Here is a 24630-nt window from a genome sequence, read left to right on the forward strand (position 1 = left end):
GCCATCTTTTCGATAACCCCGCCTCCGTGGCTGTCAACCAACGCAGAACATCTGAGCAGCGAGCCCAAGGACGGGCACAGATAGGCCACGTGCTCTCTTCTCACTCCCAGCAGGAACTTAGCCCTTTTCCAAGACGTACTTCCGCCAAAAACTCTAACTGACATTCCTGTGGCCCAATTACGTTTCGAGGCTCGGAAGGTGGCACTTCCAATGAAAAAAGAAGTTTTAGATTAGCACCAGTTTAGGCCAATGGCAAAGAAGATGAGAAAATGTTAACCTATAGAAGCAGTGCTAAGAATGATGAGCATCCAAATTGCCCAATGGTTGCGCATACAGCAGAATGGGTCTCGTCCCAACTGCAGCCTAGCCGGCGGCAGGGACAGCAGCCGCGCTCAGTCTCCACCCGGACTCCGCCATGTTGAGTCTTGTGGGTCGTGTGGCCGCTGCGTCGGCCTCCGGGGCTTTTCGGGGACTCAGCCCTTCAGCTTCGTTACCCCAAGCACAGTTTTTGCTGAGGACTGCCCCAGCAGCGGTCCAGCCCGGTAAGCGTATTCTTCTAGGAGCCTGGGTCGTTACCGTCTTCCCTATGACCTTGAGGTGGGGGCCTGTTGTAGTTGGGGCCTAAAGGATCCGTGGTGCCAAAAGGATGCGTAGGGGCAGTGAACTGTCCTCTATTGGCGGGATAACAAGAACAGGTCACTCGTTGGAGTTTTATTCGACTAGTGCCGTTCGAATTTTGAGAGTGGAGCTCAGTATGACGGAAAAGTGGTAAGCAGGTGCCTTGACCTTCTCGTGGAAAGGCTGTCCCGAACTCAATACTAACGGACTTTGTGTATGAGGACGGGAAGGCTAATTCAGGCGCGTAGTCTATTGCTGAGTGGCTCTTCTGGACACGCCTTTCGTTCAAAGGGAAAATGGCTGAGCTTGGGCTGAATTTGCTTCTCTTGGTGGGGAAAAGTCGGATATCCGCTGACCTCTAGTCGTCCTGACTCTAGTTCTGTTCAATTTCTTTTTTGTCCGTTAGCCAGAGACTATGCAGCGCAAACGTCTCCGTCGCCTAAGGCTGGCGCAGCCACTGGACGAATCGTGGCGGTCATCGGTGCAGTAGTGGACGTCCAGTTTGATGAGGGATTACCACCTATTCTAAATGCCCTGGAAGTGCAAGGCAGGGACACCAGGCTAGTTTTGGAAGTGGCCCAGCATTTGGGTAAGTAGAATTTTTACGAGTAGTGAAGACTTTGATTAGCTGAAATATCTGGAAACAAGGCTATTCTCCTTCTATGATGATTTTATCAAAGTGACTTTCGTTCTTCTGAATTTGCTGAAGCCACAATTAGTTCCTGAGAAGGAGCTTATACTTAGTGCCAGCCACCTTTAAATATTATAATACCAGCTTGCCCATACGTCTAACCTTGCAATGCCTTTTATCTAACAGGGGAAAGTACAGTAAGAACCATTGCTATGGACGGTACTGAAGGCTTAGTTAGAGGCCAGAAAGTATTGGATTCTGGTGCACCAATCAAAATTCCAGTTGGTCCAGAAACGTTGGGCAGAATCATGAATGTCATTGGAGAACCCATTGATGAGAGAGGTCCTATCAAAACCAAACAGTAAGTACCTCTTGCTCATCTGTGCACAGAGGAACTGCTTTTTTTCTTGCAGTTTTATACACTTAGGTGGCAAGAAGAATTTTCCTACAGAAAATACTTGGTGCTGATTCATTCAATTAAAATCACACATTGCATTTTTTTTCCCTAAAGCAAAGATACAGATTTGTAATTATTATTATTATTGTAATTATTGCTACTTAGGAACCCATTTGGTTATATAAAGCTTGGGTTTATTGCTTAAGTTGAAGATTTTCTAAAACTGGGAAGGTCTTTTGTTTTCCTATTGGTATGTGAAAGGATATCTTTAATTTGTTTTTTTTTGGGGGGGGGGTCCGTTCGTGGGGCCTGAACTCTGGGCCTGGGCGCTGTCCCTCAGCTCTTCAGCTCAAGGCTAGAGCTCTACTGCTTGAGCCACAGCACCACTTCCGGGCTTTTTTCTTTTTGCTTATGTGGTGCTGAGGAGTCGAACCCAGGGCCTCATGCATGCAAGGCAAGCACTCTACCACTGAGCCACCTTCCTAGCCCAAGGATATCTTTAACTAGGTAATAGAAAAGCTTTGTGACAGTTGAAGTTGTCAGGAAATGGGATTGTTGGCTTCTGAGATAATTAAGTCTTTTATTGCTGAAAATTAAGTTAGATGCTAGAGGACAACTTATCTAAAAAGGATTAGATAGAAGCACTGATAAGTACATTTAATTAGTTAAGACTATTAATTGCTTTCAGCTAGTCTAACAGATACAGCTCCTCTTATTTCCTTTACTATTACAGATTTGCTGCTATTCATGCTGAGGCTCCTGAGTTTGTGGAGATGAGTGTTGAGCAGGAAATTCTGGTGACTGGTATCAAGGTTGTGGATCTGTTGGCTCCCTATGCCAAGGGTGGCAAAATTGGTATGCTAGTGATGGGTGCATGTTTTCCAAAATTAATATGGGGGGAAATCATGCCATGTCATGAGTGGGTGTTGATATCCTTCACTGATGAGTAGCTTCTGACTTTCGTTCTTCTGAGTTTGCTGAAGCCAGATGCCATTCCTGAGAAGAGAAAAGATGGAAAAGAAGTTGGTTCAGTTTGAGACTACAGAGCTCTTAAATATTTAACTTCCCCTAGGGCTTTTTGGTGGTGCTGGAGTTGGCAAGACAGTACTGATCATGGAGTTAATCAACAACGTTGCCAAAGCCCATGGTGGTTACTCTGTGTTTGCTGGTGTTGGTGAGAGGACCCGTGAGGGCAATGACTTATACCATGAAATGATTGAATCTGGCGTTATCAATTTAAAAGAAGCTACCTCCAAGGTGAGTTGCTGAAGTGGATGATGCCACTTCACATAGTACTGACACATAGTACTGTGCCAGCCAAAGCCATTTATTTTCCTGTTAATGTCCCAGGACCTATAAAAGGACAGTTAAATACTGTCCCATCCCATAACTTCTAATATAACAAGTACATTTTTTTTTTCCTCTGATGTGGAATTACTTTTCTACACCTGTCTTTTTGGTAAATAGTCCTGTCATTTGAAAGCTAGCTTGAGGGAGGAGATTGGAGGTGTTTCATGTAACTTAACTAACCTTATTCTGTGCCTTTTACTTACAGAATTAGTTCCTTCCTACGTAAGGAATTTTGTCTTAAAAATATGAAATTATCATTAGGTTTTTGAATTGCATGCACATTGAGTAGGGAAGAGAATTTTTTTTTTTTTTTTTTTTTTTTGGGTCCGGTTGTGGGCCTGGGGGCTGTCCCTCAGCTCTTCAGCTCAAGGCTAGCGCTCTACCACTTGAGCCACAGCGCCACTTCCTGCTTTTTTTCTTTTTCTTATGTGGTGCTGAGGAATCGAACCCAGGGCCTCAAGCTTGCAAGGCAAGCGCTCTACCACTGAGCCACCTTCCCAGCCCGGGAAGAGAAATTTGCAAGCAAAAACACATGGAGAGAACCTGTGGTAGTTTCTCTAATTGGGGATTTTGTTTAGGGATTTGGAGACTTTGGCTTCCGTTTTCCTCTGCTAGGTTTTCTGATTTGTGTGATTACTACAGGTAGCATTGGTGTATGGTCAGATGAATGAACCACCTGGTGCTCGTGCCCGTGTAGCTCTGACTGGACTGACAGTGGCTGAATACTTCAGAGACCAAGAAGGTCAAGATGTACTGCTTTTTATCGACAACATCTTTCGCTTCACCCAAGCTGGCTCAGAGGTACAAGGGAAAAACCTTAAGAAGATCTTTGGTTCATGGGGTCTTTGTGTGGAGTTGTGTATACTAGACACTTAAGATCTTTGTTCTTTTTTTTAGGTGTCTGCCTTATTGGGCAGAATCCCTTCTGCTGTAGGCTATCAACCTACCCTAGCCACTGACATGGGTACTATGCAGGAAAGAATTACCACCACCAAAAAGGGATCTATCACTTCTGTACAGGTAAGAAAAATTTTAAGTGAATAAAGGTTTAATTTGTATAAAGGCAAGTTGAGAGGTATAAAAATGCATTTTTTTTTAATTTAATTTTATTTGTGAACATACTGTACAGAGAGGTTACAATTACATGGGCAGGATAATGCGCACATTTCTTACCAAGCATTGCAGCCTCCTCCTTTGGTTTACCCTTCACATCCCTTCCCAGCTCCCCTCCTCCCCCCCTAAAAATGCATTTCTTACATCTCAAAAATAACCTGTAAAACACTTAGTTCACATGTTGAAGACTATGAAAGGTTAAAAAATACTCTAATTGACAGTGTAAATGTAGATCACAAAGGTAGTAGTGAGTGTGAGCCAAGTCTGCAGCTGTATGGAAATTGACCAGTAAGTATTTACTGTGTTAAAGTAACAAATTTCAAGTATATATAAATAGTATACATAGCAAAGTTATATAAAAATGTGTCTAAATTGTGACTTTGATTCTTTTTTGTGGTGTTAGAGGTTTAACCTTCCAGGGTCTTGTGCATTAAGCATATTTTTTATCATTGGAGTTACACCTTCAGCCCTCATGATTCATTTTAATTAACTACTGTGGTGTAGTATAGGAATTTTTTTTTTTTTCCCGGTCGTGGGGCCTGAACTCTGGGCCTGGGCGCTGTCCCTCAGCTCTTCAGCTCAAGGCTAGCACTCTACCACTTGAGCCACAGCGCCACTTCTGGCTTTTTTCTTTTTGCTTATGTGGTGCTGAGGAATCGAACCCAGGGCCTCAGGCATGTAAGGCAAGTGCTCTACCACTGAGCCACCTTCCCAGCCCCAGGAATGTTTTTAAATTAAAAACAAAAGTTTTTGCTGGTCCTGGGGCTTGAACTCGAGACCTGGGTACTGTCCCTGAACTTTGCTCAAATCTAGCGCTTGAGCCACAGCTCCACTTCTGGGTTGTTTTTGGTGGTTAATTGGAGTCTCTCAGACTTTGCTCTCCAGGCAGACTTGAAACTTGGATCATCAGATCTTAGCCTCCTGAGTAGCTAGTATTAGACATGATGAACTGGTGCCCACCTATTGCTTTTATCTTTGAAAGCTGGTTTCATTGGAGCTAAATGTAGGATGAAAAGAATGACAATGAGTGGGCATCGTGGTTCGGGCTGATAATCCCAGCACCAGGGAGGCCAAGGCAGGGAGGATCTGTTGTATTAAGGCCAGGTTGGGTTACATTTTTTGTCTCTTCCCCAAGAATTGAATGCCAATATCTTTCTGCTGTGTCTTAGAGAAAAGAGATAATCTGTAAGTTCACTTAATATATGAGCAGCTCTTTTAGATAGACTTTACCCCCATAGGGTACATGCCTGTAATCCTCTTAGTATTTGGGAAGTTGAGCAAGAGAATTGCCAGTTTGAGGCCAGCCTAGTTTACATAGAGTTTGTCTCAAATAAAATGGTGTGACATGGAGAGCTCAGAAAAGGGAATGGCTTTAAATAGAATTAACTTTGGCTTAAAGTGTTTTTCATGGGTTCTTGACTTACCCTAGGCTATCTATGTGCCTGCTGATGACTTAACTGACCCTGCTCCTGCCACTACCTTTGCCCATTTGGATGCCACCACTGTACTTTCCCGGGCTATTGCTGAGCTGGGCATCTATCCAGCTGTGGATCCTTTGGATTCGACCTCCCGTATCATGGATCCCAACATTGTTGGCAATGAGCATTACGATGTTGCCCGTGGCGTGCAAAAGATCCTGCAGGTGCGTATATTGCTTTGGGGGTTAATAGTCAAAAGATCATAAGTAATTTGAGAACCATATTAGGACTAGATCTTTCCTAATTGTGATTTGATTTGCTTTGGAACAAGGAAATACGACAGACGACAGTAGTAGTTGGTGCTTGAGGCTTATTTTAACTCTTAGGATTCTGTCTTGAGTTTTTAATTAGCATACATTTGTTACACAGGGGGAAGAATTTCATTGTGACATTTGTACTTGGTTTTAAGAGTCTAAATTAAATGAATGTGAATACTCAGGGCCTTTTATTCTTGCTTTTCCATAGGACTACAAATCCCTCCAGGATATTATTGCCATCCTGGGTATGGATGAACTTTCTGAAGAAGATAAGTTGACTGTGTCCCGTGCAAGGAAAATACAGCGTTTCTTGTCTCAGCCATTCCAGGTTGCTGAGGTCTTTACTGGACACATGGGAAAGCTGGTACCCTTGAAGGAGACCATCAAAGGATTCCAGCAAATTTTGGCAGGTAAGATTTTGGGTATAAAACTGAAGGTAAAATGATAGAGAAACTGAAATCCTGAATGCTTGATGTTCTTATTCTAGTGACCATCAAATTATATATATCATAGTGGTTTTGTTTTTAATTTTAGAAAGCTTATTTTCCACCAATGTATTTGATAATTTAGAGTGCCTTGTATTTGATTCTCTGCTTCTTTTCTTGTGGCAGTTCCTGGGCTTGAACCCAGGGACTCTTGATTTTGCTTGGTTTTTTTTTTTTTTTTTTGGGTCCAGTTGTGGGGCCTGAACTCTGGGCCTGGGCGCTATCCCTCAGCTCTTCAGATTAAGGCTAGCGCTCTACCACCTGAGACACAGTGCCACTTCCAGCTTTTTTCTTTTTGTTTATGTGGTGCTCAGGAATTGAACCCAGGGCCTCAGGCATGCAAGGCAAGCCCTCTACCACTTGAGCCACAGCTCCACTTTCTGCTTTTTGGTGATTAGTTTGAGTGATTAGTTTGGTGATTAGTTTGAGGCAACAATCTTACTTTCAGGCTGGGAATGTAGCTTACTGGTAGAGTGCTTGCCTTATATGCATGAAACCCTGGGTTCGATTCTTCTGCAGAAATAGCCCGAAGTGGTGCTGTGGCTCAAGTGGTACCCTTGAGCAAAAGTGCTCAGGCCTTGAATTCAAGCCCCAGGACTGGCAAAAAAAAAAGTGGCGCAGTGGCTCAAGCGGTAGAGCACTTGCCTTGATCTGAAGAGCGCAGGGACAGTGCCCAAGCCCAGAGTTCAAGCCCCACGACCAACCAAAAAAAAAAAAGAGAGAGAATCTTACTTTCCTCCCCAGGCTGGCTTGGAACTTCAACTCAGATCAAGACTAGCTGCAGGTACAACCTTAAAGGAGAAACATTATACAAATGAAGAAACTGGGACTGGGAATGTGGCTTAGTGGTAGAATGCTTGCCTAGCATGCATGAAGCTCTGGGTTTGATTCCTCAGTACCACATAAACAACCGGATGTGACGCTGTGGCTCAAGTGGTAGAGTGCTAGCCTTAAGATAAACAAGCTCAAGGACAGTGCGTAGGCCCTGAGTTTAAGCCCCAATACTGGCAAACAAAACAAGCCGGGTGCTGGTGGCTCACGCCTGTAATCCTAGCTACTAAGGAGGCTGAGATCTGAGGATCACAGTTCAAAGCCAGCCTGGGCAGGAAAGTCCGTGAGACTCTTAAAATAAACCACTAAAAAACTGGAAGTGGAGCTGTGTCTCAAGCAGTAGAGTGCTTACCTTGAGCTGAAGAGCGCAGGGACAGCGCCTAAGCCCAGAGTTCAAGCCCCACGACTAACCAAAAAAAAAAACAAAACAAATTGGGAACACACTAAGTTTAAACCTAGTATCACATAGCCATGGTAGCAAGATTTTAAATCCAAGTTACATTATCTTAACTCATGTTTTTTGCTTTTTTGTCTGTCCTGGGACTTGAACTCAATAGCTTGAGTGCTGTCCCCAAGCTCTTTTGCTGAAGGCTAGCACTCTACCACTGAGCCACCACTTCAGTTTTCTGGTGGTTAATTGGAGATGAGTATCTATCTCATAGACTTGTGCCAGGCAGGCTTTGAACTGCAATCCTCTTAGCCTCCTGAGTAGGTAGGATCATAGGTAAGAATCACCCAACACCCAGCTAGCATGTTTTCTATTTCTTTTTTGGGGGTATGGGGGCTGAACTCTGGGCCTGGGCACTTGTCCCTCAGCTCTTTAGCTCTACCACTGAGCCACCTTCCCAGTCCTCCCCAGCATGTTTTCTTAATCCATTGTATACCATGTTTTTCAAATCTGACTGTAAAAGAAGTACACTGCAAAAGGTTAATATTCCTCCATTTCTTACTAATCGGATTTATTTTCTTTTATAGGTGAATATGACCATCTTCCAGAACAGGCCTTTTATATGGTGGGACCTATTGAAGAAGCTGTGGCAAAAGCTGATAAGCTGGCTGAAGAGCATGCATCGTGAGGGGTCCTCTTGACAAACTAAGCACTCATCCTCATCCTGTTCCTTTCCTTGTCCTCCAGTTCTAAAATTTACAGTTTTCTGTGAAAGCCAGATAAGACCCTTGATTGAAGACATGTTCTGTCTCAAGAGTATTTAAGGTTTCCAATAAAATGTATACCCCTCAGAATGTATCTCTTTTTCTTGGTTCTGACTACATTTACCTTTTTTTTAGAGGGTAGGTAGACAATATAAGGGTTTGAACTCAGGACCTCACACCTTTTAGGGAAGTGATCTACTGAGCCATGTCAACAGCCCTTTTTTTTGCACTGATTTTTTTTTTTTAAGTAGATAAGATCTCTTTTTGCCCCAGTGTATGCTTGTACTTTGTTCCTATTTTATACTAACTACTATAGTCCTGCAATATGCTTGGCTGGCTCCAACTGTGATTCTGATCTCAGCTCCCTGAGTAAATACAATTACTATGAGAGCCACCATCCCGGTGCTGGTGGCTCATGCCTGTAATCCTAGCTACTCAGGAGGTTGAGATCTGAGAATCATGGTTCAAAGCCAGCCTGGGCAGGAAAGTCCATGAGACTCTTATCTCCAATAAGCCACTCAGAAAACCAGAAGTGGCACTGTGGCTCTAGTGGTAGAGTGCTAGCCTTGAGCTGAAGAGCTGAGGGACAGCACCCAAGTTCAGGGTTCAAGCCCCACAACCAACAAAAAAAAAAATAGCCACCATGCCTATCACTGAAATTTTTGACAATTTGGCCTCAAAGATTCATTCAGCTTTAGCATAAAAAAGGCTATGTATGTTTGGAATGGGGATTATTCTTTTGGATTTATGATCTGCATCTTCGAGTTTCCTGTGCACAACTAGATCTGAGCTTTGGCCCACTTGTGAAGTGGCATTTGTTCAAAACACTTTCTGCTTTAAACATTTTATATAGCACATTTGTGCTTGGTAAAAAAGCAAAGTTTTTTTAGTAAGGCGTAATGGGGAAATGATTTTAAATTTGTTTTTTCCTGTCGTTTATGGGGCTTGAACTCAGGGCCTGGGCGCTGTCCCTCAGCTCTTCAGCTCAAGGCTAGTACTCTACCTACCACTTGAGCCACAGTGCCACTTTGGCTTTTTCTGTGTATGTGGTGCTGAGGAATGGAACCCAGGGCCTCAAGCATGTAAGGCAAGCACTCTACCACTAAACTACCTTCCCAGCCCTAATTGTTTTTTTTTTTGGGTCCGGTCATGGGGCCTGAACTCTGGGCCTGGGCACTGTCCCTCAGCTCTTCAGCTCAAGGCTAGCACTCTACCACTTGAGCCACAGCGCCACTTCCGGCTTTTTTCTTTTTGCTTATGTGGTGCTGAGGAATCGAACCCAGGGCCTCAGGCATGCAAGGCAAGTGCTTTAACCACTGAGCCACCTTCTCAGCCAACCCTAATTGTTTTTAAGAAACAACATCTGGCTGCTGGTGGCTCATTCTTGTAATTCTAGCTACTCAGGAGGCTGAGATCAGGATTATAGTTCAAAGCCAGCCTACCCAGGGAAGTCCACGAGACTTGTCTCCAATTAACCAGTAGTGGAGCACTAACCTTGAGCAAAAGAGCTTAAGAGAGCATCCAAGCCCTACAACCCACAAGAAAAAACTGATCACTATTGATTACATCATGACTAGATTCCCCCCCCCCCCCCATTTGAGTCAAGGACTCACACTGAACTGATCCTCATTTCCTTTTCTCTGAATTCCAAGTGCTGAGATTACATACCTGTGACACCAGAGCTGGCACTGGCCTTCATTTCTTCAGAAACTTTCATGCAGTTCCTGAGGTTTGAACTCAGACCCTGGATGCTGTCTTGAGCTTTTTTTTTAATTTTTTTATTAAGAGCTATTTAGCAAAGCAATTTGTGAATATAATGCATCTTGGTCAGTGTCACCCTTTCATCATTCTTCCAACCCATCCCTTCACTCATTTTTCTTGTATGTACATTGAATTTTTGATTGCATTCTCCCCTCAGCTTTTTTGCTCAAGGCTAGCAACTCTATCACTTGTGTCACCGCTATACTGGCTTTTTGGTGCTTAATTGGAGATAAGTCTCAGAGACTACTGACTGGCTGGCTTTGAACTGTGATCCTCAGATCTCAGCCTTCTGAGTAGGATTACAGGTGTGAGCTGTGCAGAAAATTTACCGGTTTTTGTTTTTTGTTTTTTTTTGGTCGGTTATGGGCCTGAACTCTGGGCCTGGGCACTGTCCCTCAGCTCTTTAGCTCAAGGATAGCACTCTTACCACTTGGGTCACAGCACCACTTCCAGCTTTTTTTCTGCTTATGTGGTGCTCCAGGGCCTCATGCATGCAAGACAAGCACTCGACCACTGAGCCAACCTTCCCAGCCCCTGCCTCCTGACATTTTGAGCAAGCTGAAACTTGCATGTTTATGATTGCTTCAGTCTCTGTGGGGTAAAAATTCAGGAGGCATAGCTGAGCTCTGTAAAGATCTCATAAGTTTGGAAAGGGGCTTAGTAAACTGCTAAAGGGAAATAGCAATTTTCAGGGTTACTGCTAGGGCTGCTGACCAAATGCAATTAGATTAATTCTCCTTTTGGCCCAATAAATTGCAGATTGCAAGGTCAGACTTGGTTCCCTGTAATTGTTCTTGAGGCCCACACCTATCCTAGTGCCCTCTCGCGGCAGCCTTGGAGATTGAGAAAACTGATCTCACCATTTTGAATCTATAAAGGCTATTTGCTGAGAGGTGATTGTCTCATCTAATGACTGTTTACAAACCAGCTGGGGCTTTTGTCCTGAAGCAGAGCCTGTATCTATAAGCCCCGCCCTCCAAGGCTTTCGATTTAGTAGAAGCTGGGCAGGGGACAGGTTGAGCTCCCAATTCAGGGGCCCCTAGGGCCAGAAGGTTGAGGAGGGGCCCTGGAAGACCCGCCTGGGGCAGAGTTGGGGCCTCCGAGCTTCCTCCCCTCTTGGGGTGACGTCCAAGGCAGCAGTTCCTCCTGTGCCACCATCTGGACAGAAGGTGGAGCCCCTGAGCTGCATGTGCCTGGTAGTTTGCTCCCAGAAAAGCCTGGATTGGGGGAAATGTTACTGGGCGGGGGCTGAGGGGGGAAACACTTCTTCCAGGCTCTGACTTGCTCGTGGGTATGCTAGCGAAGGCCCCAGTGTACCGGTCAGCTTTTTCGTTTCCCCCAGTAACCAGATGAGGACCCAGGAACTGAGGTACCAAAGGTCATTTGCATCCCCTTCTACATTGGTGTTCTTCAGTATTTATCGACCACCTTCTCCATCTCACTAGCTACAATTATTTGCTTCTCCTTTTACTGTCCTCTTCTACCGTGCTACCGAAGAGTCAACATAGTTCTAACCTTCCTCCATATTTCTCCCAGTCTGCCCTGTCCTGGGTCTCCTCCCTCTCTCCACCCAGAGAAAGCCCCGCCCTTCCCTCCCTCCTCCCTCCCTACCAGTCTGTCACACAGGGACATCACCCTACAGCAGTTCAGGCTGTGAGGTTCGCAGGAAGCATACATTGGCTGTTTGATTCTTGCTAGTTCTCAGTTCACAGTTTTGGAGGATCTAACACAAGCCTTCACATTGAAGGGAGCCCAAGGACAGTGAGCAGCCAAGTGGTCCCAACCAGGAGCCCTTCAAGCCTGACATGGGTGAGTTTGGGGCCAGCCCCCAGGGAAGGCCTGAGGGATGCCTAGCTCCCTCCCAGGCTGACTCAGCAGGGGTGGGGCTTAACCTTTGCTCTTTTAGGGGTGAAAGAGAGGAAATGGGACCACGGGGAAGGGGAAGGGGGGGCCTGAAGAGCGACACCAGCCGACCTTGACGTACTCCAGCTCTATTGAAGCCCCTGAGGCTGCGCCTTAGGCCTGGGTTTCCGCTCCCTGTTCGGTGAAATTAAGCTGATCCTGGTAATATTTTGTGGTACTCTTTGCGAGCCCTTTTGTTGTTGTTTTCGGTCGTGTTAGAGGTGCCTCCCCTCCTCCTGATTTCACTCAGGCCTTTTAAGTCCCTATCAGCTCTCCTCCCCCACCCTGACCCTCTACCAACCAGGTGGGCTGCACTTGAGCAGCTGCTTCCTGTTCCTCCAGAGGTTGCTACCAGGGTGGTGGTGGTGGTGGTTGGGCAAAGCCGAACTATGAATCAAGCCAGTTCCCACGGTCCCACAATCCCAACCTCACGAGGGCTCCATGGATGGCTGCCACACTAGTCACGGAGGACACTGAGTGAGAGGTAGGGCCGAGGTTGAGAGGACAGGAAGGTTTTGCCCTTGTGGCTTCCCTGATCCTAGAGGCTCCGCAGCTGTATGGATGGGGCCCAAGGGGGGGGTGAAGCAGGGGAAACTGTTCACCGAGCAGGGCGCTGTGCGTGACCTCCAGCATGCCCGGCCTTGAGTTCTCACCCCTGCTCCCCTAAGGCCTCCGGGAAATCCTTGTGACTCCCCACGGTCCGCCTTCTTTGTAAGTCTCCGATCATGCCGGGGGAGCCCTGCCACATCTCTCCCAAGTACTCCAGCTCGGACCCACCACCATCTCTTCTCCCTCCACTCCCCGCCCCCGCCCCCGCCCCACGACGCCGCAGAAGTTTCGGTCTCTTCCTGGGAGCTGTTCTCTCTTCCTCCATCTGGGATCCTTCCTGGTCTGGCCCCTAGGAGACGCCACCCGCCCTCCCCTCCCCCAGCGGATCCTTTACGACCGCCCTCCCCGTGCGCTCCCGTCCTCACCCCAGGAGCTCCGGCCCCTCCTCCTCCGCCACCGCCGCCGCCGCCGCCGCCGCCGCCGCCGGCCCCAGGCCGCGGGGAGGAGGCGCCGCCGCCGCCGCCGCCCGGCTCGGCCACCTGCGCCGCCGCCAGTGCTCGCGGCCCGGCCCTGCTCCAGGTGAGGCCTGGACCCCACCTCCGGGACTGGCGGATCCCCCGGTGCCAACCCCAGGACTCAGGACCGGACCCTCCCTCTCCCGGTGGGAGCGGCTCTCCCCACACACGCCCCTCACCCCTGTTCTTGAATGGCCCGTTTCTCCCCTGTCCTCTGCGACCGGAGTGCTGGGTCTCCCCACGCCGCTCCGCCATCGGCTCCCGGGGTCCCCCTCCTATGCTGGGCCCAGGATCTCCCCTCCCCCGCCAGGGAAAAAAAAAAAGAAAAAACATCTCCCGCGGTCTAGGTTTTGCCGCCTCCTCTCTGGAACTCGCGCTTTCCCACGCCATTCTAACCCCGATGGGAGGGCGGATAACCGCCACCCCAACAACTCTCCTTGGTTGTAGGAAGGGCGGGGAGGAGGGGGAGACAACTTAGGCCACAGTTACTATCCAGCCTGGCTTCACTCAGCCCTTCAAGTTCAACCAAATCCCACCTAAAAGCTTTTCCGCAGCCCTCTTCCCTACCCACGTCTCGATGTTTGGGGTCCGACCTCCGTACCGCCCACCGAGCCTAGGTGGGAAGGGCTCTCTTCTTGGGCTTGGGGTTGGCTGTTCTAGCCTAGGAACGCCCCTCCCCCAGAGCCCCCGGAGGTGGGGGCCAGTTCGCAGCGGGAACCTTGTGGTCCTGACCTCTAGCGGCTGTTAGCGGGGCAGAATGGACTGAGGCTGAGTCTCCGAGGGAATTGGGGTGCTAGGTAAGGCAAGGAAGCCACACTTTCTCCATTTTCAGATGCCAAGGGAACTCCCAGCCCCTAGGAAATATGGGCTCACCACAGAGACGCCCATTGAAAAGCTGGGGAATCCGAGGGGCACAGGCCGACTTGGAGGGAAGTGAGGGAAAGGTTTACTGATAGGAGACAATCCAGCCTCTCCAAAATATAAGGGTGACAAAAAATAGATTGGCTTCAACCTAAGAGGGAGGGCAAATCGATTGGAATGGCTTACAAGGCTGAGAGCCATTTCTACTAGACCCTATTAATAGTATGAGCTGTCTCACGAGCCTGAAGAAGGAAGGTAGTTTTGTTGTTCTATCAGTCCTGGGACTTGAACTCAGGGCCTGGGCTCTGTCCCTGAGCCTTTTTGAGCTCAAGACTAGGGCTCTATCACTTCTGGCTTTGAGTCATTTATTGGAGACTCTAGATCCTCAGATCTCAGCCTCCTGAGTAGCTAGGATTACAGGTGTAAGCCACCAGCACCCTGCTAGGAAGGTGTTGTGTGTGTGGTGTACAATTAGTCCTGCCTTCATTGGGAAATACACCTTATCCCAAGTCCAGCTGCACCCATAGCACCTGCTTTCATTCCTTCCCCCACCTCCAGAGTTAGGAGAGTGGTTGTCAGAATTTGTTTCAGACTCTTCTGAGTCACCATCTAGGGGTCCTGGAGGGCATTGGGGGAAATCAGCAATGGTACTGGGGTTGGATGGCAGAAGTGTCTGGAAAGGGAGAGGGAATATGCAGGCCTACTTCTCCCACCCAGCCATCTGGTTCTCCAGTGGAGCCAGGCACTGTGGCAGCTGACCGTCAGGAAGTGCATCATAAACGAGGGGAAGGTGAGAAAGGTAGAACAGGTCTGATTTCTCATTCTCAGGCCTGACTTGAGGGAAGTTTTGGTCTAATCCTTAAAGGCTCTTCTCACAAGTTACTGACACTATGATCATTTCTTCTGGTACTTTCTTAAAGAGAGGGGAGTGGATGGAGGTATTGGTCACATCTGATGGGATTGAGGAATGTTTGGGCACATATAGGGTCAATCTGCCCTCTGTAGCCTGGGTAGGGTGAGAAGGGCAACTAACTGCTATCGGGGGGTGACATTTGTGGGGCATATCGGCAGCCAGCCTCAGCCTTCAGAGCTAGGAGGATCCCCATAAAGCCAGGACTCATTCAGGGATGTAGGTGGTTGTCTTTTGGTACCAAATAGGAAAAGTAGATCCTGTCCCATTTTTCTAACCCCAAGTGGTCCTGTCCTACTCTATCCCACCGCTCCTGGCAGAGATACCTAGAGGTTGCCCTGGAGACTAGGCCTGGGGCTCGGAAGGGGTGGGGACAGTCAGTGGGGCACAGGAGTAACCGGCTCTTCCGGAGCCCTGTGGAGCCAGCGGTGGGTGTGTGTGGGTGTGTGGTGGTGGAGCGAAGGGGCGTGGCTACAGCCCGTCTGACTGGCGCAGGCTCCACCCCCTCCCGCCTGCCTAGTCTCCGACTGGCTAGCTTAGCGACTGGGGCGGATGTAGAAGATTCTCTCCTTGCCCTGGAAGAGGGAAGAAAGAGGAAAAGGGATACCAGCTCTCCTTCCCACCTGCTTCCTCACCCCCACCGCCCTTCAGGTGCCAGTACAACCTACCTTTATTTTTTATTTTGGAGGCATTTCTCAGCAGAAGTTGGCTGGCCTCTCCATCCAACGTGGGCTCAATTTACTCAAGGACTAGCAGGCTACTGTGGAGCTAGTTGTCAAGTGTCTTTTATTCTCCCTCCCTCCCTGCAAGGTGACCTATAAATCTGTGGGACTATAAATCTGTCGGACATGGAGAAGAGAAGGACTTTAGTTGTCTTCTCCTTCCCTTGGTAATCTACTTATCTCAGAAGGAGAGAAACCCTCCTTAGCCTCTGCTGGCCCTCTCACTCTGTAAGGCATTCCTTCTTATCCTCTAAAGTATTTATGGGTGGAGTCGTCCCCCCTCCCCCCAGGTCAGAAAAAAGCCCACTCATCTGTGGAGTTAGGATATCCAATCTAGACCAGTCGATTAGGCCCCACCTTGCCTTGTCCACGCTCCGTTTCCAGATATTTTTCTCTGGCAACCCCCGAAAGACCAAAGTTATTTGGTGGCACTCCTCAACCTGCCAGTTGTATCATCTCTTCCAAAATGCTCAGCCTGAGCTTTTTACACGGTTTGGGCAATTTTTTTAAAAAATAGAATTCCATTGGACTGAATTGAATGGGAGTTATCTTGAAATGAATCCTGTGAAGTGAGAGTTGTAAAGAAAGGAAACTTAAAAAGCTGGTTTCCTTTCTAGTTGTATTTTATCCACTGTTTGACCTTGAAGAAGTCAGTGAGCCTCTCTGGGCCTTCTCCATCTGACAAATGAGGGATTGAACTACTACTTATATAAGCTCTAACATCATGTTTCCCACCCTGGGGTCTACAGTGTTTTGGGAGAAGACAGCCAATTCCTCTAATGGGTTTTATTATGTTCCTGTTCCCAGATTCCACACAGCTATGTAATCCTGTCAGAGAAAAAAAAAAAAGTATTAGAACTGAAAAGTAGGTAGACATTTCTGGCTTCTCTATTTGTTGGTGAGTTTTCTGCTTATCCTCTCTGCCCTCTGACCCTGTTTAGACTAGAATCGAGTTGTCTGGACCCAGAGCCTAGCCTCCAATCCCTATGCTCAGGAATCTTTCCAACGCCCAAGGCCCTGCAGATGTCGTCAGGAGAGTGGTGATCTAGGCAGGCCCAGGCTGCCCGGACAGGACAGAAGGTAAGTAGGTGGCAGGCTCTTGCCTCTGTCACCCTTTTGCCAGGACTAAATAACGCCCTAACCTTTTCACTTCCATTTTTCCACTGCCTCGCCCGGGAAATAAAACTGCCCCTGAGACTATATTCCAGGCGCCAGTCCCAGAAAGCGGCCCATGCCTTTGGGTCTATAAATGTGGCCTAGTCTCTTGGGTTAACCTTGGGATTGTGGCACGCCTTTCCGGAAAGTTCGGCTCTTGTGAAGCCTGGCTGCAGCCCGCCGGGAGGTTCGGCTGCCGAGGGAGCTGCCCTAGGGGCGGCCGGCTGGCAGACCCCAGCGGCGCTAGGACCCAGATTCGGGCCTGGCCGCCGGGCGGCGGGGCGCTAGGACCCTGTGGCGGAGGCCGGGGAGGGCGGCTCTCCTCCGGCCGCAGCTTCCCCGCCCCCTCCGGCACCGACTCTCTCCTCCCCCGCCGGCCATGTTGGCTCCGCTCGGGCCCCGCGGTTGAGCCGCGTCCCCCTCCCCCCTCCCGCACCCCCAAACCCCCTTCCCCGGCCGGCGTCTCCTCCCCTCCCGGCGCCCGGAGCGCGGCCATGTGAACCGCCCGCCCCCCGGCGGGGAGACGAGCCCCGAGCCCGGCCTGACGCCGCCGCCGCCGCCTCAGGTTTGTGGGGGGCCGTGGCCGGGTGCCTGACGGAAGGGAGCCCCGTTTTCACGCCGGGCTTCCCCGTGGGGGAACGGGCTCGGGAGCGGCCCGGAGCCTCGCCGGGGCGGAACGTGACGGGCGGGCTCTCCCCGCGCCGGGGGTCCGGCGGCGCTGCCGACGACCCCGCTCCCGGCTCCGGTCGCGGGGCGGGAGCGGCGCGGAGGCTCCCGGCGGCGGCGACGCGTGCGGGGGACGCGGGTGGAACCCCGGGGGGAGGGTGCCCGCGTGCGAGGGCTGGCTTAAACTACCGGTTTGCGGGCAGCGGGGCGTGTGGGCTGCGGAGACCCGGGGTGCCCGGGGTCCGAGGCGTCCCCCCCCCCCGGGGAGCGCGCAGGTTCTCCGGAGCCCCGAGGGCAGGTGAGGGCCTGGCTGGCAGCGGAGCGGCGCCTGGCGTGGGGCCCGCACGTCCCGGGAGAATCCCCCACTCCAGGGATGGAGGTTGACGGGGTTGGTGCGAGGCGTCCGGATTTGACCGGGCGGAGAGGAAGAATAAAGAGGGGATTCCTTTCCCAGGAAATCCTTTACCGTGGGGATCCCCGTTTCCGTGGCAAAAAAAAAAAAAAAAGAAAGAAAGAAAACACCAAAATCCCTTACATCAATCCCTTTCTTTCCCGCTGCTCCCAGTCTTCGGGGAAAGGCAGTGCCAGTATCAGGCATCCTTTGTAGGGCTTACTGGAGTGAGGGATTTGTATCCTTTGGGGGGCGTTGGGGGGGGGGGGATGGCTTCCACCTCCATCTGTACACAAACAGCCCCTCCCCCAGCCTCCCGCAGGAAGTGGCCGGGAAATGGCAGCTGTGCATTTGCTGCTGCGTCTCTTGTTGTTTTGAAATGTCCATTTTAATCTGATTTGGTTTCATTTTCTGAGGCCTGGGCAACCTTGGATCCTGCCAGACATGTGGCCTCAGAGACCTTTCATTAGACTTTTTAAAACTTCATTTATGTAGTAGTCAACTACAGTTGACTCACTGATCCTGATTCCATCCACACTCCCCCCCCCCCCCCCCCCCCCAAGGATCTCTGCCTTCCAGTCTGGATTTATTTTTCTTCTTGAGCTAGAGGTCATAGAGAAACAAATTCAGTGATCCACCAGCTGCATCAGTTAAGTACAAGTGATTTAGATGCTCTCAACATACAAGCTGCAAGAAAAGACTTGGGATCTCTTGTGTCAGGAGAGTGGCTTCTTCAGATCCTGCTCTTAAGTATGACAGTTTGGATATTTCAGAGCATCTGAGCAAGTGAATTTGTGAAGTGAATAAGGGTAGATTCTCAAAGTGGAAGAAGAGAAGAGGAAATCTGCCTAGCTTTTAGGATCTGTATATGACTAAGTTTTTTGTTTGTTTGTTTTTGTTTTTGATTTTGGTCGGTTGTAGGGCTTGAGCTCAGGGCCCTGGCTCTGTCCCTGAGCTCTTCTGCTCCAAGGTTAGGGCTCTACCACTTTGAGCCATAGCTCCACTTCCGGCTTTTGAGTGGTTAATTGGATAAAAGTCTCATGGCCACTTTTCTGCCCTGTCTGACTTCGAACCACAAACCTCAGATCTCATCCTCTCAAGTAGCTAGGATTACAGGAATGAGCTGTAGGTGGCCAGCTTGACTAAGTATTTGTAAATCAGGGATTCAGAGTGGTAAGCTTGTTCCTGAGAGGTGATTCTAACTTAAGGAGAGTTTGTGGGAAGCCTGTTGTTGACTGAAGTTCCTGGAGGTTTTATCATCTGCAGAACAAAGAGGATAAAAGAGTTCTTACCATCTGCCTCCCCCCACCCTTTTTTTTTTTTTGCCAGTCCTGGGGCTTGAACCCAGAGGGCCTAGGTGCTGTCCCTGAGCTTTTTGCTCAAGCCTTGCACTCTGCCACTGAACCACAGCTCTGCTTCCAGCTTTTTTGGTGGCTATTTGGTGATAGTTTCACAGACTTGATTGCCTGGGTTGGCTTTGAACTGCAGTCCTCAAAATCTCAGATTTCTAAGTAGCTAGGATTACAGGTATGAGCCACAGGTGCCCAAATGACTTAATTCACTTTTTCTTTTCTTCTTTTTGATTGGTCCTGGGCCTTGAACTTCGGGCCTGGACACTGTGCCTAAGTTCTTTTTTTTTGGTTTGTTGTGGGATTTGAACTCTGGGCCTGGGCCACTGTCCCTCAGCTCTTCAGCTCAAGGCTAGCAGTCTACCACTTGAGCTTCAGTGCCACTTCTGGTTTTCTGGTGGTTTATTGGAGATAAAGAGTTTCACGGTCTTTCCTGCCAGGGCTGGCTTTGAACAACAATCCTCAGATCTCAGCCTCTTGAGTAGCTAGGATTACATGTGTGAGCCACTGGCGCCCCTAAGGTCTTTTTTGTTCAAGGTCAATACTCTACCACTTTGAGCCACAGCACCACTTCTGGTTTTCTGGTAGTTAACTAGAAATAGGATTATCATGGACCTTCCTGCCTGGGCTGACTTTGAACAGCCTCCTGAGTAGCTCTGAGCTTCCTGAGTAGCTAGGATTATAGGCACCAACCCTCAGTGCCCACCTATTTTACTTACTTCTTTGGTGCTGATCTTGAGGCTTGAACTCAGGCCCTGGGCAGGTTCCTAAGCTTTTGTGCTCAAGGGTAGTGCCCAGCCACTTTGGCCACAGCTTTTGGTGGTTAATTGGGAAAAAGAATCTTGTAGACTCTTACTTCTGCTGGTTAATTCATCAGACCAGGCTGCCTTTCAACTGTAATCCTCAGATCTCAGCTTCCTGAGTAGCTAGGATTACAGGTGTGAGACACCAGCACCCAGCTCTATTTTGCTTTTTTTTTTTTTGTCAGTTGTGGGGCTTGAACTCTGGGCCTGGGCCCTCTCTGTCAGTACTTCAGCTCAAGGCTAGCACTTGACTCACAGCAACTTTTGTTTTTTTCTGGTGGTTTATTGGAGATAAGAGTCTCATGGACTTTCCTGCCCAGGCTGGCTTTGAACCTTGATCCTCAATATCTCACCCTCCTGAGTAGCTAGGATTACAGGTATGAGCCACTAGCTTGCAATTTCCTTTTTCTCTGCTTTGTCTGTTGGAGCTAGCTCAAATCTTGAGTTGGTACTGGCTTAAATCTTGCTCAGCCTCTTCAGTAGCTAGGATTATAGGTATTAATGTTACCTGTCTTCCTTTTTTTTTTTTTTTTAACTTTCCCTAAAAGAGTTTTTGGAGTATAAACCCATGGCTCACGCCCTTAATACTAGCTACTTCAGGAGGCTGAGATCTGAGGATCTTGTTTCAAATCCAGCTGGAGCAGAAAAAGTTCCTGAGCTTTTTCTCCAGTTAGTAGGCAGAAAGAGGCTGGGAAGGTGGCTCAGTGGTAGAGTGCTTGCCTTGCATGCAAGAGGCCTGGGTTCAATTCTTCAGAACCACATAAACAGAAAAAGCCAGAAGTGGCACTGTGGCTCAAGTGGTAGAGCACTAGCCTTGAGCTGAAGAGCCCCATGACTGACTTTAAAAAAAAAAAAGGGCAGAAAGCTGGAAATGGCCTGGTGCCAATGGCTCACATCTGTTTTCACAGCTGTTCAGGAGGCTGCGATCTGAAGATCCAAGATTTGAATCCAGCCAGTGCAGGAAAAATCCATGGGATTCTTATCAGCACCCAGGTCCTGAGTTCAAACCCCAGCACTCTCCCACCCCCATATCATAGGAGCACAGCACTGGTGGCTTTAGATCTCAGCCATCTCAGCATCCTAAGTAGATAGGATTATAGGGATCATGGTTCAGAGTCAGCCTAGGTGGAAAAGAGAGACTCTTTATCTCCCCAAAACTACCCCAAAAAAGCCAGAAGTGGAGATGTGGCTTAAGCTCTAGCCTTGAGCAAAAAACAACGAAAACCTCAGGGACAGTGCACAAGCCCTGAGTTTAATTAAGCCTTAGTTAGGACTGGCACCACAAACAAACAAAAAAAAATAGAATTTTTGAGGTATAGAGACAATTATGTGGACTGACCTCAGCCCATCAGAAATCTAGAATGCCTTGAGAGGTTCATTTTTCAATCTTGGTGGTTCTGGAATCAGGTGTTGCCATGAGAGAAGCAGAGCCCATTAGGGCTACTGACTGTTTCTGGTGTTGGCTTTTCTTTTAAAGCACCAAACTGTCATCATTTTACTACTAAAATAGTGTACAGGTTAGTAATTAGTGTGATATTTCAATTTGTGTTATGATCTGTTAAATGAAACAAATACTGCCAAAATTCATGTCTTAGAATGCAGAGTAAGTATACAACTTAAGATATTAACTGGGGTAATTAATTATTCCTTCTTGTTTTTATTATTTATTTATTCGTTTTGTTGGTCTTGGGGCTTGAACTCTGGGCCTGGGCGCTGACCCTCAGCTCTTCAGCTCAAGGCGAGCGCTCTACCACTTGAGCTACAGCGCCACTTCCGGTTTTCTAGTGGTTTATTGGAGATAGGAGTCTCACGGTCTTTCCTGCCCGGACTGGCTTTGAACCATTATCCTCAGATCTCAGCCTCCTGAGTAGTACCCAGCTTTTTTTTTTTTTTTTTTTTTTTTGGTCAGTCGTGGGGCTTGAACTCTGGGCTTGGGCGCTGTCCCTGCGTTCTTCAGCTCAAGGCTAGCACTCTACCGCTTGAGCCACAATGCCGCTTCCAGTTTTCTAGTGGTTTTTATTGGAAATAAGAGTCTCATGGACTTTCCTGCCCAGGCTGCCCGGGCTGGCTTTGAACCTTGATCCTCAGATCTCAGCCTCCTGAGTAGTTAGGATTTATAGATGTGAGCCACTGGTGCCCAGCTTTCCTTTACTTTCTTCCTTTTTTTTTTGACATGGGTCCTAGGGCTTGAATTCAGGGTTTGGATGCTGTCTTTAAGGTATTTTTTGTTTGTTTTGTTGGTCATGGGGCTTGAACTCTGTGCCTGGGTGCTGTCCCTGTGCTCTTCAGCTCAAGGTGAGCACTCTACCACTTGAGCCACAGCACCACTTCCAGTTTTCTAGTGGTTTATTGAAGATTAGAGGTTTTTTTGGAGGGGGGGAGGGGTCCAGTTGTGGGCCTGGGCGCTGTCCCTCAGCTCTTTAGCTCAAGGCTAGGGCTCTACCACTTGAGCCACAACACCACTTCCGGCTTTTTTTTCCCTGTTTATGTGGTGCTGAGGAATCGAACCCAAGGCCTCATGCATGCAAGGCAAGCGCTCTACCACTGAGCCACCTCCCTAGCCCGAAGATTAGCGTCTTATGGACTTTTCCTGCCCAGGCTGTCTTTGAACCGTGATCCTCAAATCTCAGCCTCCTTAGTCGCTAGGATTACAGGCCTGAGCCACCAGTGCCTGGCTCTCTAAGTTTTTTTTTTTTTTTTTTCCCCGCCAGTCATGGGGCCTGAACTCTGGGCCTGGGCACTGTCCCTCAGCTCTTCAGCTCAAGGCTAGCGCTCTACCACTGGAGCCACAGCGCCACTTCCAGCTTTTTTGCTTATGTGGTGCTGAGGAATCGAACCCAGGGCCTCATGCATGCAAGGCAAGTACTCTACCACTGAGCCATCTTCCCAGCCCTTTTTTTTTTTTTTTTTTAATATTTTTTTTGGGTCCGGTCGTGGGTCCTGAGCTCTGGGCCTGGGCGCTGTCCCTCAGCTCTTCAGCTCAAGGCTAGCGCTCTACCACTTGAACCACAGCGCCACTTCCGGCTTTTTTCTTTTTGCTTATGTGGTGCTGAGGAATCGAACCCAGGGCTTCAGACATGCAAGGCAAATGCTCTACCACTGAGCCAACTTCCCAGCCCTCTTTAAGTTTTTTTGCTCAAGGCTGGTGCTCAGCCACTTGAACCACAGGTTCACTTGTGACTTTTTGGTGGTTAATTGGAAATAAGAGCTTCAGGAACTTTCCTGTGTAGCTGGCTTTGAACTACTATCTTCAGCTGTCAGTTTCCTAGTAGCTAGGATTACTGGCAGGATCCACCTGATGGGCCTGGAAATTCTTATCACTATCAGTTTAGCATTGGTTTTGTGGGTCTAGTGTGTGTATGTGTGTGTGCACATGCATATACTCTGGGGCTTGAATGCAGAGCTTTATGCTCATTTGGCTTTTTCACTCAAGGCTGGTTGGTGCTCTACTACTTGAGTCACAGCAACACTTATGGCTTTTTGTTGGTTAATTGGAGAAAAGAATTCCAAGATTTTTCTGCTTGGACTGGTGTCAAACCTTGATCAGAAGGTCTCATACTAACTAGCTAGATTATAATACAAGCATGTGCCATCATGGCCCAGCAACATAAATTTCTTTTGATTCTTTTCTGTACTTAGTACTAAATTAGGTGCTAGCAATATGATAGTAAGACTTACTATCTAATTGCTGTTGTAGAACCTAATAGTTCCGAATATGTAAGAACAGAGAACAATTATCTTTGTATTATCTTGAGTGACATAGACATGGCAGTTTTGAATATCACCCTTTCCTTAACACAGTCTTCCTTGTCTCATCCTCCTCCTGCCTCACTTAGAGTTCTGGCTAGAAAAGAGGGTTAAGGAAAGAACATCTTGAGGTAAGAGTTTCACGGACTTTCTTGCCCAGGCTGGTTTTGAACCATGATCCTCAGGTCTCAGCCTTCTGAGTAGCTAGGAGCCACCAACACCTGGTAGGAAAAAGGGTTTTTAAATATAAAAATCAATGATATTTACCTCCAGAGTCAAGAATTAGGAGCAAGAAAAATTTGGAACTTCCCCAGGATATGTGGCAAAAATGGGACAACGGGATTTCTCAACATTGGTGTACTGAACTATGGGCCAGATTAAGGCTTTGTGATTGAGAGCTGTCGTATGTTTTTAAAAAAAAAACAGAAAACAATGCTTAGAACATTCCTAGCTTCTATTTAGTAAATGCTACTATCAGGTACCTTCAGGTATTATTAAATGTCTCCCAGGAGTAAAACTACCCCTGTGTTAAGACTATGATAAATAATCCACCTGTGTGGAGTTGATGTCTCTATAATATTTAAATTATACAGCCAAAATGTATAGTTTGCTGCTTAGAGTAGATAAATATTTAAAGTCTCAACCCACCCATCTCCCTCACCAAATTAGAAACCTCTTCAGGTTGGAGGCATGGCTCCATTGGTTGAGCCCACAGTGTTGGGTACTATGTTGGGGTATCAAGTTGGAGTCTTAGAGCTAAAAAATAAAAAAGAAAAGAAACCTATTTGTTTAATTTGGGTGTAGTATGGGAGATGTATAAGCCAGAGGAGCATGGACTGATACCAGACCTCCAGCTAGTATTGACATGTTTTGTGTTCTGTGATCTCAAAGGTTTGCAATTAGTCAGACAAGAGCCTGTAGTTTGAAATCTGGCATTCTTAGGCTTTTTCTGTTAAAGTCATGCCATAGACCCACAGAGTAGAAACT

The 24630-nt window shown here is 48.1% G+C and overlaps 2 protein-coding genes and 2 non-coding genes across 6 annotated transcripts in view; all 4 read left to right on the forward strand.

The window, feature by feature from the left end:
* The first annotated feature begins 386 nt into the window (after positions 1 to 386).
* Positions 387 to 8399, forward strand: Atp5f1b (ATP synthase F1 subunit beta). Its single transcript, XM_042698658.1, has 10 exons — positions 387 to 542; positions 1025 to 1207; positions 1436 to 1610; positions 2380 to 2501; positions 2719 to 2903; positions 3639 to 3797; positions 3894 to 4016; positions 5539 to 5751; positions 6053 to 6254; positions 8136 to 8399. The coding sequence occupies exons 1-10, from the start codon at positions 416 to 418 to the stop codon at positions 8234 to 8236; spliced, it is 1590 nt and encodes a 529-aa protein (XP_042554592.1). The 5' UTR covers positions 387 to 415; the 3' UTR covers positions 8237 to 8399.
* On the forward strand, positions 1275 to 1349 carry LOC122124438. Its single transcript, XR_006150551.1, has one exon. It is a non-coding gene; the product is annotated as a small nucleolar RNA SNORD59 (small nucleolar RNA).
* On the forward strand, positions 2580 to 2651 carry LOC122124437. The gene has a single exon (XR_006150550.1). It is a non-coding gene; the product is annotated as a small nucleolar RNA SNORD59 (small nucleolar RNA).
* A 3313-nt stretch (positions 8400 to 11712) lies between the features above and the next one.
* The window catches only part of Baz2a (bromodomain adjacent to zinc finger domain 2A), a 42491-nt gene continuing 29573 nt past the window's right edge, over positions 11713 to 24630 (forward strand). For 2 of the 3 annotated variants that reach the window (XM_042698655.1, XM_042698657.1), the window contains exons 1-2: positions 11713 to 11882; positions 16474 to 16612. The gene's annotated coding sequence lies outside the window, so the exon portion shown is untranslated. Of the gene's footprint in view, positions 11883 to 16473; positions 16613 to 17102; positions 17253 to 24630 lie in introns of those variants that run through there. The other variant, XM_042698656.1, reaches the window with a different exon arrangement.

Source organism: Dipodomys spectabilis, unplaced genomic scaffold (assembly GCF_019054845.1).
Source record: "Dipodomys spectabilis isolate Male_0828 unplaced genomic scaffold, ASM1905484v1 ptg000234l, whole genome shotgun sequence".
NCBI lineage: Eukaryota > Metazoa > Chordata > Mammalia > Rodentia > Heteromyidae > Dipodomys > Dipodomys spectabilis.

What these genes read in the sequence shown, in the direction of transcription:
- Atp5f1b (XM_042698658.1), top strand. Translation starts at nt 416, where the DNA reads ATGTTGAGTCTTGTGGGTCGTGTGGCCGCTGCGTCGGCCTCCGGGGCT. An exon ending in CCCAGCAGCGGTCCAGCCCG is followed by an intron (nt 543 to 1,024) that starts GTAAGCGTATTC and finishes TTTGTCCGTTAG; the next exon opens with CCAGAGACTATGCAGCGCAA. An exon ending in GGAAGTGGCCCAGCATTTGG is followed by an intron (nt 1,208 to 1,435) that starts GTAAGTAGAATT and finishes TTTATCTAACAG; the next exon opens with GGGAAAGTACAGTAAGAACC.